The 21243-nt window shown below is 46.7% G+C and overlaps 1 protein-coding gene across 4 annotated transcripts in view; it reads right to left on the bottom strand.

The window, feature by feature from the left end:
- ABL1 (ABL proto-oncogene 1, non-receptor tyrosine kinase) overlaps positions 1-17124 on the bottom strand; it is a 149157-nt gene extending 132033 nt beyond the window's left edge. For all 4 annotated transcript variants that reach the window (XR_004344325.1, XR_003964086.1, XR_003964087.1 and 1 more), the window contains exon 1: positions 15775-17124. Coding sequence is in view for 1 of the 4 variants with exons in the window: in XM_030293005.1 (XP_030148865.1) it covers positions 15775-15910 (136 nt within the window). In the remaining 3 variants the exon portion in view is untranslated. The remainder of the gene's footprint in view (positions 1-15774) is intronic.
- Between the last annotated feature and the right edge of the window lie 4119 nt (positions 17125-21243).

Here is a 21243-nt window from a genome sequence, read left to right as displayed (position 1 = left end):
ACCTGAGCTGAAGTCGGATGCCCAACCGACTGAGCCACCCAGGGGCCCCTTTTTTTAATTTTTTTTTAATGTTTATTTATTTTTTAGAGAGACAGAGACAATTCGAGTGGGTCAGGGGCAGAAAGAGAGGGAGACACAGAATCCGAAGCAGGCTCCAGATGTGCTCGCTTCGGCAGCACATACACGAAGCAGGCTCCAGGCTCTGAGCCGTCAGCACGGAGCCCGACACGGGGCTCGAACCCACGAGCTGTAAGATCATGACCTGAGCCGAACTGAGTCGGATGCTCAACTGACAGAGCCACCCAGGCACCCCAAGACTTTAGAATAAGAAACCTAAATGTGAGGGGTGCCTGGGTGGCTCCATGGGTTAAGCGTCCTGCTTCGGCTCAGGTCATGATCTCACAGTCCGTGAGTTTAAGCCCCCTGTCGGGCTCTATGCTGACAGCTCGGAGCCTGGAGCCTGCCTCGGATTCTGTGTCTCCCCCTCTCTCTGCAAGTCCCCCACTCACTCTCTGTCTCTCAAAAATGAATGTTAAAAAAATTAAAAAATGAAAGAAACCTAAATGTGAAAGTCATTTTCCCCTAACTCTAGGCATCTCCATTTCCTACCAGAAGCCAGACTTTGTGGGCAGAAAGGAGGAAGGGAGAAACAAGGGGGTCTCAAGGACTTCACTACTGTTTGAGGGTCGGTTGGTTTTTTTCTTTCTACAGAAAACTACAAATCAAAAGAGCTGGGTGCTCCATCAGGCAGGCCGGCATAAAACTACCTGCACACAGACAATTAAAAGGTCTAACACCCTTCTCGCCACCCTACCTTTACTCTTTGCCTACTTTTGTCTCCAGAGAAGCAAATAGCTGAAAAACATTCAAGTCCGCAACTTCAAACACAACTGGGGCAAATAGATATACGTGAGTGATATGTTTGCTCAAAAAATGATTAGGGATAAGGGTACACGACTGTTTACAAAAACAGACGCTGTTGCTCCACCTGATGGGAACCACCAGAGGGTTTTAAGCTACAGAATCCTAAACCTGGACTGCAATTTAGCATCAGGGCTCTGGCATTATGTGGCACTTTAGAAAATAACACGCCAAGGGCTCCGCACAGTGCCCGGCCAGAGAAAGCACTCGCATGGCAGCCATAAAAGGTCAAGGAATACATGACACCACTTGGTGTCGAAGATGGGTTATTCATATGCGGCCCACCATCCGTGAATCAGGTGGCTTCCAGTGTCTCTAAGGCACTTCAGGAGAGATGGAAGCGTTTTGCTGGACACCCCAGCCTGCGGAGACAGTTTCAAACGCAGTCATCAGTGCTTCTCAGAAATAAGTCAGGAGAACGCACCGCACCGGGGCACCGGGTGAATAACCGAGAAGCCACGTGCACGTCCCAGCTGACTCGCTGCTGAGCACACGTCCCAGAATGACAAGCAGGGCAGTGGGAGCACGTAAGTTAAGTGGTGAAAAGTACCCGTGCTTTTCACAAACGGCCGTCCTGGGAGTTTAGCCAAAACCAGGGATGAACAGAAAACACACAGGACACATCACCTTGGCAGGCCCAGGAGTGAGCCACGCACTGCAGCAAAGGACTAGGATCACAGGGCAGATAGCCGTGCTCCCCTCTCTTGACAACCGGTCTCGGAGGGGCATGGAGTCCCCTGATCGCCACGGCCTGGGCCACACACAGCACAGCCCCCACGGCACTGGCGCCATGCGCCGGGCAGGCAGCTGTGGCACTCACCGGTCCCAACCAAACCACTCTGTCCCTTCCCCTGGGCCCCTCATCCAGTTTCCTTTCCACTACAGTTTTCTTACTTTGCTCTTGTTTTTCTCCGTCCCGGGTTGTAAACACCTGAGGACAGGTGAGGGCCAGCACTCTGCACTCTTGTGTGCACAGGAGCCCCGCGTCTTGGCCAGGGCTCGCACCCCTGCAGGGCCGCCACTATTCCCGCTCCCCTCCTCCCACCAGACTGCCGTGGCCTCTGTAGGCACCAGGCAGCCCCCACGACTAGCTCTCGCACCTAACGGAGCAGTCACCCACGCGGTGTGGGGACCTGTACCTAAGCACAGAGAAGCAGCTAGCCTCCGGGTCCTTTCCAGCCCTGAGATCGGAGGGTATCCCAGGTGCAAGGTCATGGCTCTTAGACCATGTATTTGTGTGCATTCGTTATGTGAGTCAGTACCAAAAACACAGCCCACAAAAAGGTGAAAACCTAAAATTTCTATCGAAATAAACTCTAAACCCCCCTCATTTGAGTGTTGTGAACATTTTCAAAAGGATGAGTTCATCTTCAGAAAGTAATGTCTTGGGTAGAAAAAAATACTCAAGCTATCAAGATGTACTTGATTTCAACCCCAGCTCTGTAACAAATCAGCAATGTAATCCTAAAAAACACTTTGTTACCATCCTGGACCACAGCTTACTCTACCGAAAACCAGGAACACGGTCTATGCTACCTATACCATAGACCGAAAACGAGTGCTCTAAAAACAGTTAAACCTTTCACATCCACGAGAGACAGACACCCTTTGTAATTTGGGATGCTACAGAATCACCAACTTGATTCATCACCAGCATGAATTAGGATATGACACTGCAGAAGCAGAAAGTACAGAGGTTTAGGTTGAATCCGTTCATCACCAGGGAAAATGCTGTTGTTTGTTTCGCCTAAATGCTTGATACTGGATTGGCTGCCTTTCGTTCCTAAAGCTGCAAGGGCCAAAAATAAAATCCATTAAGTGAAGGTTCCAATTAGTAGTTTAGGTATGACTGTAAATTCAGCGTTATACTCCTGTACTACATTTCCAGATCCAGTTAGTGGCCACAAGCAGCCCTGTCATAAGAGAGATGAGAACGAAAGAAAAGACACTGCTGTGGCCCCAACAGGGGTCTCCTCACCGCTTAACAGCCATGATCAAGTTGAACAAGTGCCCCCTTGCCCTGGCCCATTTGCTGGACCTACCGCTACACTGTTGAGTCAAAGGCGGTAACCATTTTCCCCAGCAGATGGCTGATGGTGGTCCTTAGGATTGTAAACTGGACACAAGGAGCCTTTTGTTGTCCCCTGGTTCCAGGGTAGTCTGCTGTACAACCCCAGACTGACAGTACATGATACAGAGTGGGCACTGAGATAATCAATGAGATTCAACTGCATATTTACTGAGCATCTAGTCTGTAAAAAAATATAATACTGGGGGTGCCTGAATGGCTCAGTCGGTGAAGTGTCTGACTCTTGATTTTGGCTCAGGTCATGATCTCACAGTTCATGACTTTGAGCTCCACATGGGGCTCTGTGCTGACAGCATAGAGCCTGCTTGGGATTCTCTGTCTCCCTCTATCTCTCCCCTCCCCTGCTGGCATACCCACACACACACTCTCTCTCTCTCTCTCAAAATAAGTAAATAAACATTTAAAATATATATGAAATATATGTTTGTCAAAGTACTTTATAATACTAAATTTATAAGTTAAAAATATTTTAAGATAGTAATATTTTAATTTTATATATACATATATATATATATATATATGTATATATGTATATATATGCTGGACCCATGAAGATGTATAAACATGGTCTCCACCATCAAGGAACCAAGAACTAAGTGTCCAAGAAAAACAGAATTAAAAACAACACGCAGAAAGGTGAATCTGGAATAAGCTGATGTTTTGAAATCTTCAACGATTTATAGAAATCATTCCACCTTTATGATTAATAAGGAAAAAAATGTCTCCTGAAGAGGTCTGCTTTTATCAATCAGAATTCTCTATCTCCCATTATTTATTCCGAGGATCAAAGTAATCTACAGATTTAGTGTAATCCTAGTAGAAAATCCTCACGCGTGTTTTTGTTTGGGCAGGAAACTGATAAAACTGAGTCTAAAATGTATTTGTAAATACAAAGGAGCAGGAAAAGCCAAGACAATCCTGAAGAACAAAACTGGAGGTCTTAAGACTTATTTTAAAGGGGTAGTATTTCAGATAGGACGGCCCTGTGCAAGGACAGAAAAACAGAACCAACGAACACAGTAAGGAGTTCCCAAACAGTCCCACACACAGACGGATACCCGATTGATGCAGCAGCAACTGTGCTCTTCAATTAAAGAACTACAGGTCAGTGTGGAAAAAATAAAAATAAACCATCACCCCAACACAGTAAAATCAATTCCGGGGTGCCTGGCTGGCTCAGCGCTTGGAGCGTGCGACTCTTGATCTTGGGGTTGTGAGTTCGAGCTCCACGGTGGGGGTAGCGGTAGAGATTACTTAAAAAACAAAATCTTGGGGTGCCTGGGTGGCTCGGTCGGTTAAGCGTCCAACTCTTGACTTCGGCTCAGGTCGTGATCTCACGGTTCCTGGGTTCTGGCCCCATGTCGGGTACGCAGCCTGCCTGAGATTCTCTCTACGCCTCTCTCTAACCCTTCCCTGATTGCTCTCTCTCTCTCTCAAAACAAATAAATAAATAAAATCTTAAAAGGTAAAGAAAAATCAATTCCAGGTAAACTGTAGATCTGTGTATGAAAGGTAATGGAATAAAACTTCTTCACGAAACCAGACACTAATATGGCATTATATGTTAACTACGCTGGAATTAAAATAAAAACTTAACTAAAAGAAACAAAAAACAAAAAGAAAAACTTCTTCGTGACCTTGGGGTAGACGGATCTCTTACATAGGACATAAAAAAGCACCAAGAAAAAAAATTATTAAATTGAACTACATTAAAATTAAAACCTGTCAGTTTATCAAAGACACCGTTCAGAGAGTGAAAAGGCAAGCCACAGAGCGTGACTCAATATTAGCAGTAAATATATCCAACAAAAGACCTGTATTGAGAATATATAAATGACTCCTACAAATAAGAAACATAACTAGAAAAATGGGCAAAAGAGGTGAACTGACAGGTCACACACACATGCAGACATTTAGACCAATTTACACATGCACATACACAATGACACATATGTATAACATCCAAATGGCCAATAAGCATATGGAAAGGTGCTTCATTTCAGTGAGTCCTCAAAGAAGCTAGTGAATCAAAACCACAATGAGATAGCACTGTACAACCACAAGAAAAGCTAGCATTTTAAACAGGGACAGTATCAGTTTGTCAAGAATGTACAGCAACGGCACTCTCCTATCAGACATCCTTTGCCTTAAGCGAATATTTGAGACGGCTGGTTCCAGGTGTTAAACAACAGGCAGGCAGGACTGTGATCCCAGAGAGGAGAGAAAAACACAAGGTGAATAGCCAGTCACCTCTGACTTCCTGCCCTGGGGCAACTTTCCCAGCTGCAGCGCAGGGAGCTGGAACCCAAACAGAGAGCCACCGTCTCCTGGAAGGTCTCCTGGAAGGGAGGAAGCCGAGACCAGGATTTGTGGCTGTGGAGGCACCTAGAAAGTGTAGGGCAGGACATATAACAGGAGGGGGTGCATGGGGGGCAGAAGAGGAGGGAAGTGCCCCGTGGGTCCCTGGCAGAGGGCTGGGCAGCACACACGTGCGGTGAGATTCTAGGCCTAACAGACAGCAGTGGCTGTGAGGGTGGCACCTGAGCACTGAGAGATGAAGCTTTCATGGTGTCAGCCGATCCTGCATGGAGAGGCCGCGCTGAGCACCTCGGTCCTTTACTTGACATCCCAGAAAGGCCAAGCATGAAGCCTAAAGGACGCCCTCTAGAGCAAGGGCCATGCCTCTGGACTAAGGATGAATCCAAAGCTGACTCACTCTAACAAAGCATAAAACCAGGCGAGATGGTCAAAAGAACAGGCTAGTCACTGCAGGTTAGAAAAAAACCAAAACCCTGAAGTAAGACAACAAGATCCAGAATCCCTGCAGTGTGACATCCACATACCTGACATACAACAAAAAATTATTAAACACGCAAAGAAGCATGAAAATGTTGACTCACAACGTAGAGGAAAAAGCAGTCAATAAAAACAGACCCCAAGATTACCCAGATACTTAAATTAGCAGGCAAATTCTTTATTATAAATACCTTTAAGAATTTGGAGGCAAAGATGGGCCTAATGACTAAGATGATGGTGAAACTCAGTGGAAAACGCAAACTATCTAAAAGAACCAGATGGAAATTTTGAAATTGAAAATACCAGAGCTGAAATGAGAATCTTAAAGAGATTAACCATGGAAAACTGCAGAAGCGTTAGTCAACTTGAAGACAGATCAACAGCAATTATTGGAAAACAAGAAAGGCGGGGGGGGGGGGGGGGAGAGGAACCTAAGCATTCAACTCAAGAAGCTAGAAAAACAAAGCAACAACGGAGAGAGACAAAGACAAAAAACAAAAAACAAAAAACCATAGTGTTGGGGACCCAATAGAGGTTCCAAATACACGAAACAAACTGCACGTTCACGGTTACATTCCCATCCTGAATACCATGCTCTTGTGCCTCTTTTCTTCTTCTTCATCAATCTTGCTAAAAGATTCGGCTATTTTACTGATTTTTTTTCCACATTAGCTCTCGGTTTTATTGGCATTTCCATTTCTTGTATGTATGTATGTATGTATGTATGTATGTATGTATGTATGTATGTCTTGGAGAGAGAGAGCACACAAGCAGGGGAGAAGGGCAGAGGGAGAGAGAGAATCCTAAGCAGGCTCCACACTGACCATGGAGCCCAACTTGGGGCTTAGCCCCACGACCCCAGAACCAAAATCAAGAGTTGGATGCTCGGGGCGCCTGGGTGGCTCAGTCGGTTAAGCATCCAACTTCAGCTCAGGTCATGATCTCAAGGTTCGTGGGTTCAAGCCCACATTGGGCTCTGTGCTGACAGCGTGGAGCCTGGAGCCTACTTTGGATTCTGCATTTACTTCTCTCTCTGCCCCCTCTCCCACTAGCACTCTCTCTCTCTCAAAAATAAACATTAAAAAAAGGGGGGGGGGTGGATGCTCAACCAACTGAACCACCTAGGCACCCCGACATTTCCATTTCTTAATTTCTGTTTTCGTTGGTACTAGTCTCTTACTTCTGTGTACTGTGGATTACTTTGTTTTTCTAGCTTCTTGACTTAAATGCTTAGGTACCCCCCTACCCCAGTCTTTCTTGTTTTCTGATAATTGCTCTTAAGGCCAAAAAAAACTGATAGAATTGAAAGGGGGAGGTAATCTACCACTATAGCTGCTGATTTTTAATACCTGCCTCTCAGTGAAAAAAGAGACCAAAAAGACTCAGCAAAGGTACAGATAAAATAGACAAAAAGTAAGTAAGGATGTGGAAGATTTTAAACACTATCAACCAACTTGATCTAATTCACATTTACAGAAAATTACAACTGCAAGATATAGATTCTTTTCAAGTACAAATGGAACATTCAGTAAGATAGGTCATATGTGGGGACAGAAAATTGGTCCTGGTAAATGTCAAAAGACTGAAATTTACAGAAGATATTCTCTGACCACAATGCACTTCAGTTAGAAATCAATAAGATACCTAGACTCCCCAAATGTTTGGGAATTAAACACCTTGAAATGATACATCAGGGGCACCTGACTGGCTCAGTCAGTAGAACATGCGACTCTCGATCTCAGGGTCATGACTTCAAGACCCACATCGGGCATTGGAGCTCGCTTTAAAAAAACAATAGTAATAAAATTAAAAAAGCACATCAGAATTTGTGTTCAAGAAGGAGGTGGGACCCAAGTAGAGTTTTGAAAGGCAGGCAGGTTGTGAACACACAAAAGCGTAATGTCAGGGCACAACCACCAAAGAGGCAAAGAGGTAGGGAATGGCTAAATGTGCTCCAAAGAGGCCTTCAGGGAGCCCTTCCCTTTACTGAAGCTCATCTTCTAGATATCGATTTTAACCTTTTCCCCCTAGATCCAGAGAATATGCTTGACATACTCCTGTGGGTATAATTCTCAGCTTGAGCATATTAACTCATCTCTACGCCCCCATTCAAAAAATGCACAATTTGCAACACGCATCACAACACAGCAGCATATATCACATGGAGATCTGTTTAAATAAGGTAAAAATTCTTCTGGTTAAATCATTTTTGATCATCCTCCTTTATCCCACAACTGAAATTCCTGCTTTCTCTGTATTACCAACATATTTCTTTTTTTAAGATTTTTTAAAAATAATTTTCACTTATTTTGAGACAGAGAGAGCACGCAAGTGGGAAAGGAGCAGAGAAAGAGGGAGAGAGAGAATCCCAAGCAGGCTCTTGGCTGTCAGCACGGAGCCCGACGCGAGGCTCGATCCCAGCAACTGTGAGATCGTGACCTGAGCCAAAGTCGAGAGTCGGATGCTCAACTGCCTGAGCCACCCAGATGCCCCTAAGCATACTTCTTAAAATGGGAGATAAGGTTTCATGAATAGTAAGAAGGCCATACACAATGTATTCACCGACAGGAAATCACGGGGTGCCTTAAAAAAAGGTACATGTATGGGGCGCCTGGGTGGCGCAGTCGGTTAAGCGTCCGACTTCAGCCAGGTCACGATCTCGCGGTCCGTGAGTTCGAGCCCCGCGTCGGGCTCTGGGCTGATGGCTCGGAGCCTGGAGCCTGTTTCCGATTCTGCGTCTCCCTCTCTCTCTGCCCCTCCCCCGTTCATGCTCTGTTTCTCTCTGTCCCAAAAAAAATAAATAAAAAACGTTGAAAAAAAAATTAAAAAAAAAAAAAAAAAGGTACATGTACACTGGTCCGCATTTTCACAGCTCACAACTCAGTCCCCAACGTAAGTAGGTAAATGTCATCTTTCCAAATGACTTCTTTTTAAGAATCTGACTCATTCAACTTCAATACTTGTAGACTCCACACTTGCACGGTCTCCCACCTGCTGACATGGATACTAGTACAATTTACCAGTGATGGGAATTAGTGTTGATTTATCATACTCCTATTACCTTCAACAAAGTTTTACTCGAGAACCGTAAAATAGTTTTCTTTAATGTCTATTTATTTTGAGAAAGAGAGCGTGCATGCATGTATGCATGCTCAAGTAGGGGAGGAGCAGAGAGAGAGAGAGAGAGAGAGAGAGTGAGAGTGAGAGAAAGAGACAGAGAGAGAATTCCCAGCAGGCCCCACGCTGTCAGCGCAGAGCCCAATGCTCGAACTCCCAAACCATGAGATCATGACCTGAGCTGAAATCAAGAGTCAGACACTTAACCAACTGAGCCACCCAGGCACCCCAAGAACTGTAAAATAGTTTTTTGTCTATAAATTTTTTTAATGTTTGTTTATTTTTGAGAGAGAGAAACAGAGCACAAACAGGGGAGGGGCAGGGAGGGAGACAGACACAGAATCCGAAGCAGGCTCCAGGCTCTGAACTGTCAGCAAAGACCCCAACACGGGGCTCGAACCCACAAACTGTGAGATTATGACCTGAGTTGAAGTCAGACGCTTAACTGACTGAGCCCCCCAGGCGTCCCTGTAAAATAGTTTTCAAGTGAGAGTAAACAATTTCTTAAAACCAGTTTTCAGGTAAACTCATAAGTAAAACATGTGGCCTTACCAAATTAAATAATACCCCCGCAGGACATAGATGTACTAACTTACAATCAGAAAATCCACAAATAATTTATTTTTTTTAAACTTAAATTTTTTAAAGCATTAACTAGTAAAGTATTACAAAACTTATTTTTTTATTTTATTTATTTGTTTTTTTAGCTAAACTCTACCCCAAGCATGGGGCTCAAACTCATAACCGTGAGATCAAGAGTTGCATGTTCTACCACCTGACTGAGCCAGCCAGGCTCCCCAACCAAACTTTTAAAACTGAAATGGATTTTTTTTTACCTTTAAAACACTGGGGCCGCTTGGGTGGCTCAGTCGGCTAAGCCTCCAATTCTTGATTTTGGCTCAGGTCATGATCTCACAGTTCGTGAGACTGGGCTCCAAGTTGACAGCCAAGAGCCTGCTTGGGATTCTCTTTCTCCCACCCATGTTCCTCCCCTGCTCACAAGCTTGCTCGCGCACTCTCTCTCTCTCTTAAAATAAATAAACTAAACAAAGCGTTTTTTAATTAAAAAAATTAAACACTTGTTACCAAGAATAGGAAAAATTATGTGCAAATTTTTTTAAATCTGCAACTTTTTGATTTAGGAAAAAAAAAACAGTCCTCAGAGAAACAGGATTTAAAACTTAAAAACGAGGGGAGCCAATGTCAGTTAAGCATCCGACTTCAGCTCAGGTCATGATCTCAGTTTGTGAGTTCGAGCCCTGCATGAGGCTCTGTGCTGACAGCTCAGAGCCTGGAGCCTGCTTCCGATTCTGTGTCTCCCTCTCTCTCTGCCTTTCCCCAGCCTACACTCTCTTTCTCAAAAATAAACCAACAACAACAACAAAGTAAAACTTAAGAATGAGTTACAATCATTCCCACTCAAAATTCAAATGTCACCACCCCCCCAAAAACGAATCAAACTAATCCTATATAAAAATGTGAAGTCCTAATTTCATAAACTACCGAATGTCACCTCACACTTTTGGAAGGTTCATACTTGGGAGAGTTCTCCCTTGGGCCTGTCATTGTTCTCACAGCTTGACATGCACCCGTAACCTGGTGACCCCCATGTTCCCTCTCCAGCCGGGACTGCTTCCCTGAATTCAAGCTTGTAGACTCAAACGCGTATGTGACATATCCACCGGGACGCCCAATAAAAGACATCTCAAAGGTAACATGCCCGGATCCTCGTCTCCATTCCCCACAACACACCTCCCCAAACCCCACTTGTCTGTCTTGCAGTAAAAGGCGACTCCATTTTTCCAGTGATTCAGTCCAAACACCTTGGAGTCGCCCTCGACTTCTCTCAACCCTGCACCCCCCATCTCAGGTCTAATTCAACAGCAAATCCGGGCAGCTGTGCCTGGACAGTCACGCCATCTGACCCCTTCACCACTGCCGCCGCTCTGGTCCAAGCCACGACCGTCCTCATCCAGATTAGGGCAACCAACCCCTAAGTGTAATCCCTTTCCTCTTTCCCCTCCTTCGGAATACAGCAGCCAGGGACATTTTAATAGAACAGAAATCAGGTCCTGTTAATCCTCTCTCAAAATTCTCCAAAGGCTTCCCAAACCACACAAGTGAAAAGTCAAAAGTCTTCCAATGGTCAACAAGGCCACATTCTGCTCCAGCCATCCTCTCCTAACCCCCATTTTATCTCCTACCACTCTCCTTTTGCTCCCATGGTTCCAGTTACTCTGGGCTTCTCCTCAAACATGCTAAACAAGCTCTGCCTCAGGGCCTTTGCACTGATGATTTCCCCATTATTTCCAAGGCTTGTTCCTCACTTCCCACCTTTGCCTTCGGGTCTTTATTCAACTGTCACCTTCTCATGGAGGCCTCCCTAACTAAAATCGCAGGGCCCAACATTCCTTAGCCCCTTTTCTATGTTATTTTTCTCTCCAGAACCTACTACCATCTAACATACTCTATACTTTACTTACCTAGCTTATTTATGGTCTGTCTCCTCCCACTAGAATGTAAATTCCAGGAGGGCAGGGATGTTTTTTGTTTGCTAATGTATCACCAATGACTACAACATTCCCTGAAACATTGTGTGCTCAATAAATATTTGTTGGAAAAAGAAGGAAACTACTAAGGAAAAGAGGTTTACTAGTGAATGCTTTTATTCCTCTTTTACCAACTCTCCCGAAAGTGAATTTTCTGTAGTCAAGCCACTGAAATCTGGAAGGGACATATGGTGCGTGAAATAATACCATGGTTTCCTTTTTTTTCTCCCTGTACATATGACTAGCCATTCTGACCCTGAATGATCCTGGCAAAAAACTGCCATCTGCCCTCTCCTTCCAGATTCACCACTGCCGCTCTCACACTGCAGCATTCTTGACTTCCAGGTTCGTGTCTGATCCAACAATGTATGTTATGACTGCAAGGTGGGTTTGTTTTTTTTTTTTGATTTTTAATGTTTATTTATTTTTGAGACAGAGCGACAGCACGCGAGTGGAGGAAGGGGCAGAGAAAGAGAGAGAGAATCCGAAGCAGGCTCCAGGCTCTGAGCTGTCAGCACAGAACCCCACCTGGGGCTTGAACCCATGAACCATGAGATCACGACCTGAGCCGAAGCTGGACACAACCTACTGAGTCGCCCAGGTGACCCATGACTGCAAGTTTTTTAATCCAACCTATATGGATATTAACCAACTCTAGAAAGATCACCCTACGAAGGATCAAGAACAATCTGTAACACAAAATAAGACTGTGTTGCCCTAGAAAAAGATACCCAAGGTCCAAAGAAATTGATTTGTCTTCAGTAAAACGTGAATTAGGCAAATTCTTTCATAAAAAGCTGCTGCAAAAGAGGGACAGTTTGGTTGGGCGGCCATCAATTCAGTTTTTGCATCTTTTTATGTTCTGCATTATAGCAAATTTGTCACAGAAAGAAATCACAAAGGCAAAGTAAGAAGTCCAAGTTTTTCTCCGATGCCACCTAAATCCCAATTCCCATACCATGCTGACTCATCTCCAGATTGCTTTTTACCTCTTAGCACTACACAGATGCCTTTCAAGGGTAGTATTTCATGGTGCACCTGCAATACACAGCCTTATGTGCCTTTGTGAGAAAACTTCTAGAGCCGCAGTTCTAACTTTCTTATCTCAGGACCTTTTCACACTCTTGAAAATTACTCAGGACCCCAACAAGCTTTTGTTTATATAGATTATCTCACCAGAGTTTACCACATTAGAAATTTAAACTGAGGGGCGCCTGGGTGGCTCAGGCGGTTAAGCATCCGACTTCAGCTCAGGTCATGATCTCACAGTCTGTGAGTTCGAGCCCCGCGTCGGGCTCTGTGCTGACAGCTCAGAGCCTAGAGCCTGCTTCAGATTCTGTGTCTCCCTCTCTCTGACCCTCCCCCGTTCATGCTGTCTCTCTCTGTCTCAAAAATAAATAAACATTAAAAAAAAATTTTTTTAAAGAAATTTAAACTGAAATTCTAAAATTTATTCATTTAAAAACATTTTTATTACTGGAAAATAACTGTTGGCTACCAAAAAAGTAGCCTTTTTAGATCACTGTATTTATTCTTCTTAGAAGCTACACCAAAATGCCATTAAGTGATAGTTTCTTAAAGGTTAGTTGTGATGTAGAACCCAACACTGTATCAGGGAACTTCTGTAACATTAAAATCCATTGGCCCACCTTGCACCCTTGATGGATTTTTTACCTGTGTGTGATTTTAGGATCCCACATAGTGATCACTTAGAAAAAATGGGTTCACTGAATTATGTAGATTTGCTGAATAATACATTTCATTATAAGCTATCAAAGCACCGCACCTGTAAATATCACCACCGATCTCTACACCACAGTAGCAGATACAAGTTTTCCAAAATCCTAATTTTCATTGGAAAGCTGAAGTTTTATCACTGGCAACATACACTGCTAGTTGTTTTCTCGAAAGACTCCTTTATCCTTTTTTTTTTTTTTTTAAACTGAATAACCGTTGTTTGTCGGTGGCAGTAAAATGGAGTAAAAATGGCAGTCGGTGAAAAACGCAGCTAGTTCAGCACGCAGCTCAAAGAACTGCCCATCTGCTTCTCCTGGAGAGAGGACCATCATACCTCAGTGCACAGCAGAGACGTTCACGTGCACCTTCTCATTTCATCCCACAGACTACGGGAAAAACCATCTCCACGAGCGGCAACGGTTAATAAATTTAACCTGTTCTACGACTGCATCGAGAACATTCAGGTGACAACCAAATTCTTATTTCATTGTATTGTACTCATCGCGAGTGCACGGCACGAAGGGTATGATGGCTCCTAGGATAGTTAGGTGCTGCAGCCTTGATTCACGCTAAGGAGCCTGCATGACTTTTGCACCATTAGTGCAAAGAGTGCAAACAGCATCTGAGAATTGTAGTAATATGAACACTGTTTTAACCTCTCGACCCTCTCGGAAAGGGTATCAGGGACACCCAAGGGGATCATACTGTTCCGTACTAGAATAGCTTCCTAGAAGTGAGATTCCTGGGTTACTGGTATATACACACTAAATTCTGCTAAGTGTGACCAAAGCTCTCCAAAAAGTCTGTACCAATTTTCACTATCCAAGGCTGCATGATCGTCACTAGATAAAAATGTAAATAAATAACTCAGGGGCGCCTGGGTGGCTCAGCTGGTTAAGCGTCCAACTTCGGCTCAAGTCACGATCTCACAGTTCGTGGGTTTGAGCCCCGCGTCGGGCTCCGTGCTGACAGCTCGGAGCCTGGAGCCTGCTTCCGATTCTGTGTCTCCCTCTCTCTCTCTCTGCCCCTCCCCTGCTCACGCTCTGTCTCTCTCTCTCTCTCTCTCTCTCTCTCAAAAATAAGTAACGTTAGAAAAAAAAATTTTTTTTTTTAAATTTTTTTTTTCAACGTTTATTTATTTTTGGGACAGAGAGAGACAGAGCATGAACGGGGGAGGGGCAGAGAGAGAGGGAGACACAGAATCGGAAACAGGCTCCAGGCTCTGAGCCGTCAGCACAGAGCCCGACGCGGGGCTCGAACTCACGGACCGCGAGATCGTGACCTGGCTGAAGTCAGACGCTTAACCGACTGCGCCACCCAGGCGCCCCAGAAAAAAATTTTTTTAATGTAAATAATTTCACTTTACAAATCCTGAATTGGGGAAGCACCAGAATGTAACAAACTTCAATATCTCCCAGTCTAAAACCAGCGCTAAAATGTAACTAATATTTCAAGGAAAAATACAATTCGAGCGCCCAAATTATATAGATGAGGCAAATATTTTTCTGTCAGAAAGTAAAACCTCAACGGTCACATGCAAGTGCAAGGCACAGAGACCTTTGTTGACCGTGGTCACCCATCGTTAAAAGGCATCTGAGGCTGAATTTCAAGGTAGATGCCGTGTGCGCTCTTCTAACATTCGCTAATAGAGCGGGTGGGGTCGATATTCCTACATGAAGCTCACGGTTCGAAAAACGTCAGGCTACAGCACTACGGCCAGGGCCCTAATTAAGTGGTTCACGGCCGGCCCCTGTAGCAGGCAGGAGTCTAAGCCGACCCTTCGCTTTAAAACTTCACACGGAATTACTGGAAAGGTGCAGTGGAATACAGACAGTCTGCAATCAAATGCCAACTATGCTCATGCAAATGTCGAAGGCACCCTTTCTGGCCCCAAATGTCATCCGAAACAGGGAGACAGGGGAAGCTACAAGCCCCATCACCGGGGAAACGATCACTCCTGGGTAACGCAAAGCAACTAGAAGCAGCCGGGTTTCCTCGATCCGCAAAGGACACTGCTTCCCCACTCCACTTTTCCCACGTAGCTCCAAAGTGGGCATTTTCAAGTCCTACTCAGGACTGAAAAGGCCAAGGATATTAGCGTCCACCAGGATCTGCGGTTCTTAACCTTTTGGGGAGCACGGGCCACTCTGAGGATACGATAAAGGCCCCTCCATGGCTAAAGCAGTGAAGGATCTTCGGGGAGAGCCCATGCCTTAGGTCGGAGCAGGATCGTGGACTCTGATCCGAGAAACGACTTAAGTGCACTCTCCTCGGCAAACTGGAAGAGTAAAATGGCTTATCTAAGGTCAACAGTGAGTGAGAAGGGGAATCAGGCGAGAAATAAACAACTCGGAGAGATTCTGGTAAAGCCACACAGAGTCCCCAAGTAACTTCTTCTGACACGAAGACAGTCCCTCCACAAACTAAGAGAACACGACAGCAACACAAGTTTCAAGTACAGCTGGAAGGAAGGGACACAAGTGCTGTGGTTCAAAAGTGCCTTACGCATTCCTAAGCTGAACACACCAGGAAAAAACAGGATCCGAAAGCTTGAAAAGCACTCACCGTGTTCCACAAAGACATTGCAGTGCGGACCCCCGTGCCTCGATGATTCCTTCTTCCCTGCTCCTTTGATAAAGTGCAGGGCAGGCAAGCTTGGCCTCCTCTGGTCCCCAAGAACTTTTCCAGGCTGCTGCCCCATAAAGTAATGATAGGCACCCCTTTCCAGAAGAGGGTTCGAGATCCTCCAGAATGGTCAGCGGGCTTAGAAGGAAACAGTACATACGTGGGATTTCACATTCACCGAATCGCCACGAGTCAGTACACTGAGGTCAAACACAAGTGAACACATGTAAACAGCAGTTCCGATGATGTCCGCGGTCGATCAACTCGAAGTCCTGCAACTGCGGGGCGACCCCACAGTTCCTTGGGTTTGAGTGTCTTTCACGGGCTGAGTAAGTTTCTTTCTCTCCAAGAAGGAAAACAAATATTCACAGGGATGCTGTAAAAGGGTCAGTAACACTAAAGTCATCTCGATTCCCGCACAGAAAGGAAATGGTGGTCACCTCTGGATGCTTCGCCCACCCTACCTCCTGTCTCAGTTTCTTGATCTTCCGACAGATTTCCTGCCAAACTAGCTGCCGCTCCTGCTGCTCTACCCTGCGCTCCGGAAAACGACACGGGTCACCCAGACTTCAGCGAGGGCTTGCCCTCGCCTCGGATGACAAGGAATGCATTGCCAGCAACTTTTAAGTCCGCTTTTTAAAAGGCCTGTGAAACCAGTCCAGGCTTTTCCTCTGCATTAAAGTTTTTGTCTGGGCTGAGACTAAAGGGACCGTAGGTGACATTGGAAGAGGTCAAGGCATTGGAGGCTCCCGGGAGCAACCTGGGGGGGGAAGGGGAGGCCACTTGACAGCAGGGAGGGGATATGAATGGGGGGCGGGGGGGGGGGGCTCCGAGGCCAAACTCGGGGCCGGGAGTGGGCGCGAGGGGCGGCTCGGGGGTAAAGGGGAGGCTGCCGGGGCGGGGCACGGGCGGCTTACTCCGGGGCGTCGCTCCTCCACGCCTCAGGAAACGGGGTGTCCCAGGTCTGGGGGGAAACAGAGACCACCCCCAGCGCCCCAGAGCCAGGGCAGGGCTGTACGGGACAGAGCACGCTCGCGGCCCCGAAGGCGGGAGGCGGGCGGAGGGGGGAGGAGGCCCGGCCGCCTCAGCTGCCCCGAGCCCAGGGGTCTCTGCCCGAGACACCCCCTCCCCCGGCTCCGGACGTTGTTACAGCCGCCGCCGCCGCCAGGCAGTCACATCCCCGGAGCTCCGCCGCGGGACCCAGCCTCCCCCCGCAGGTGGGGGCCGTGGACAACCGAGGGGCTCCTCAGCCGCAGGACCCGGGGACCGGCTCCGGCTCCGGCGCTGCTCAGGGACGGACACCGACCCCCGCGGCCGCCATGATGGATTAGGAGCCGCTCCACAACGAGGCCAGGCCCCGCCCCTGACCCCGCCCCCGCCGACGTCCGGCGCGCGCCTCGCGGGGACCCGGGCCTTCCCGGCGCCGCTCTCGGGCACGCCGCCGCGCCCTCCGCCACTGGTCTCCCGACCCGCCAGAATTCGGCCCCACACGACCTTTTAAATGTGGTTTTTCCGAGCGCAAGGTGAGCGGCAAGGAAGCCCCGCCTCCTCTGTACCGCCATTGGTCCCTGAAAATCCGGGTCAGGTCTCTCTCCTGCGTCCCATTGGCCGGTGAGGGCAGTAGGCTAGAGTTCCCGGCCAACCCCAGCCGGCGCAGGCCGCAGGGCATGCCGGGGGTCGTAGTCCCGAGGCGCCCGCTCCTGTCCGCGCGCACCCGAGACTTCTTGCCCTCTGCTCCCGGCTCCTGAGCTTCGGTCCCGCCCTCCAGGGAGCCGGTGGACTCTCGCCTGCCTCGCGTTGGGCTGGCCAATGTCTCTCCTGCGCGGGTAGTAGGACCGGCGAGGAGCCAAAGCAAGGGGAAAACTGCGGATTGGATTATCTCAGAACCGGAGTTGGATTACTTCCTTAAACCTCTTTAGGGAAGAGGGAAATTTGGCCCGCTCCTGGAAACCAAGGTATTTGGTGCCTTACCAACTCCCTCCCCAAATTCTCACCTTTTCCGCAAGAAGTATAAATATTAGGACTGGCGAAAAATAAATGACTGAAGAGCATCCGACCTATTGCGAACGAATTTTCTTTGGGTACCCAGAGGCTCCCTCATCAAAGGAACAGCTTGTTAAGCACCTCTCAGAGGCTAAACCAGGCGTAATCGCAGCTGTTTGAGCTAGAAAGAGCCTTTAAGATGAAACGACCTCATTTTGTGTACATACATGTATTTGCATGAGAACACCCTGTTAGCTGAGAAAATACTGATTGTTGGGCTAGCAGGCCCACAGAGACAATGACCCAAACACACCAAACCTACACTTGTCATAACCCATCTCCTGCAACTGAAAAGCACCCACCAGGTCCCTTAGTCTTCACCCTCTTGTGTGTCCCCATATATGGGATATGTGCCCATTTATAACGAGATCCACTCATTCTAGTGCCTACTCTATATCGTAATGCTTTCCACAAACTACATTATCTAATTTAATCCTCACTGTAGTCCAGTGAAGCATGTAGTATTATTCCCCATTATGCACTTGAGGAAAAAGATTCAGAGACGTGACTTACTCAAGGTCACTTGCCTAGTTAGTATGTGACAATGTCACCATTTGAGCCCGGATGAATCTTGCTGCAAAGCCCATGATTTTCCCACTGTACCATTCAGTCAGTATCAAATAACTTGACCAAATGTTAGACAATTGACTTTTCAGAAGTTGCTGGCATTAGGGAAGAAGCTACATTATGGATGTTGTACGTCCAGTTAGTATATTGAGTTACGGATTTTAGAAATATTTCTGCTGGATGGGGAAATGGTAGTGACTTAACAGTGGCATCGAGAATAGTCGTGTAGAAGGTACCGAATGTGAGCATATGAAAACTTGTACCCAAAGTTGGAACTGAAATGTATTAATTGATGTTAGTAGGTTTAGCTTTGCTCTCACAAAATAATCTGGTTGACACTTAGTCCTGACTCACAGTATCATTCTTCAAACATTCAGCGCCCTTGTTCTCCTTTATTTACCTACGATCTTACCCTGATCGGCACCCTCCTCTTTATTTTTAGCAATTTTGCTTTCTTCCTATTCATGCTTTAATCGCATCCTGTGCATCATCATTCTCTAGTTCAGCTTAAAATTGAGCAACTGGATCAAATTCTTTTTTTTAAGGTTTATTTAGTTTTGAGAGAGAGAGAGAGAGACAGAGTGTGAGTGGGGGAGGGGCAGAGAGAGAGAGGGAGCCACAGAATCCCAAGCAGGCTCCAGGCTCTGAGCCGTCAGCGCAGAGCCCCACACGGGGCTCGAACTCATGAACCATGAGATCATGACCTGAGCTGAAATAAGAGTCTGATGCCTAACAAAATGAGCCACCCAAGCACCCCTAAAATTTTCTAATACGCGTCTCTTGAACTAATTCATTCAACAAGCATTTGAGTCCCCTGTGTGCCAAGCACTGCTCTAGTTGCTGGCATACAATGGGGGGCAGGGGGACACTCATCTGTGTCCAGAGGAGCATACCTAGAGGGAGGGACTGGCAGTGAGCAAAATGGTAGCTCAAGGGATTGGTCTCAGGGCTGGAAATAAAGTTTCTGGACCTACATTCTTTCACGAACAGTCCAAGCCACTCTCTAGATTATTATTCTTTTTCATTTGAGAGAGAGCATGCCTGCGAGCAGAGAGAGGGGCAGGGGGAGCGGGAGTAAGCAGGCCCCATGGGGCTCCTTCCCACAACCCTGGGATCATGACCTGAGCCACCCAGGTGCCCCAGTCCAACCCATTCTCTAAAAGGCTGCTTTCCCTCTAAAGCTTCAGCCTATTCCTGATCCATAGTTCCTCCTGAGCTTAATCAAGCCATTTTCTCTGAACTACTTTCTTCACTGGTTAAGTGAGGATCACATCTGCTGGCTGTCAAGAGATCTCGGGGCGCCTGGGTGGCGCAGTCGGTTAAGCGTCCGACTTCAGCCAGGTCACGATCTCGCGGTCCGTGAGTTCGAGCCCCGCGTCGGGCTCTGGGCTGATGACTCAGAGCCTGGAGCCTGTTTCCCATTCTGTGTCTCCCTCTCTCTCTGCCCCTCCCCCGTTCATGCTCTGTCTCTCTCTGTCCCAAAAATAAATAAACGTTGAAAAAAAAAAAAATTTAAAAAAGAGATCTTGTTTGGTCTTCCACAGGGTGAGATTATGCTGCAGGGGTCAGTGTGGAGGCCACCTGCACCTGATCTAAATGCGTATCCAATCTCCATTTTCCACCGACCCACCTTCTGGTGGTGAACCCCAAGCCTAGACTACAATATTTTCTAAAGACGCACTATGCTCTTTTCTCCCTGTAGAACATTGTAGAATGATACTTTTGAGGACTTAAAACTAAAATCCAGAGCCCAGCAAATGCCTGATAGTCAGAAACCAATGTTGCCAAACACTGAATAAATCCCTTCAGGTTCAAATATTCATTAAAAGTAATTCAGTTCAGTTTGGGGCGCCTGGGTGGCGCAGTCGGTTAAGCGTCCGACTTCAGCCAGGTCACGATCTCGCGGTCCGTGAGTTCGAGCCCCGCGTCAGGCTCTGGGCTGATGGCTCAGAGCCTGGAGCCTGTTTCCCATTCTGTGTCTCCCTCTCTCTCTGCCCCTCCCCCGTTCATGCTCTGTCTCTCTCTGTCCCAAAAATAAATAAACGTTGAAAAAGAAAAAAAAAAAGTAATTCAGTTCAGTCTAATTTTGTCCTCACTTTTATAAAGCAAAATCAACCCATGAGTTGCTACAGGAAGTAAGTACCAGTGTAAAAATTTCAGCTTATTCCATTTTCTTAAAAACATGCAGTGGAATTAACACTCAACAAGGGCGCCCTCTAGTGGGCCACGGACGGTAGATCAGCCCGAAAAGGTGCTTTCAGACCTTCACCCTATTCCCATCTGGCAGATAATTGCCATTCTGTATATACCGAAAGTACAGCATAGGCTGGCAGCCTGGGAGAGACCAAGGGAGACCAAACTTTCAAAGAGCTTACAAACGATCCCCACCCAAACTCAAAACCAAACCAGGGACTTCGGCTTCCCCCACCCCCTCCCTTCCACAAAGAGGCATCCAGCCTGGCATGTGTTCTGAACAAGATGCCAAGTGAACAAAACTAAAGTTACAACACAGCCTATGGAACATTCAGTTGTCTGCAAACTCCTCGAACAGATGATACACTCTGGAAAGCCAAAAAAGAGGTAAAATGATACCCCTGAGTCACGTTACAAGGACAAGAAACATACTGTTGCTCGAGAGCTGAGCTATAGTTCATAACCGTCAAAGGCAGTGTTCAGTCACTACCGCTGAAACTGTCCTGGGTTTACATTTTCCTAGGCGACCCAAATGGAGTATTGAAGGCCTCTGTCAGAATCTGTATCTGCTAAACCCTCCTTCAACTGGACTCAGCTCTCGTTACA

This window comes from Lynx canadensis, chromosome D4 (genome assembly GCF_007474595.2).
Source record: "Lynx canadensis isolate LIC74 chromosome D4, mLynCan4.pri.v2, whole genome shotgun sequence".
Classification (NCBI taxonomy): Eukaryota; Metazoa; Chordata; class Mammalia; order Carnivora; family Felidae; genus Lynx; species Lynx canadensis.
This window is presented reverse-complemented; position numbering and strand designations above follow the sequence as displayed.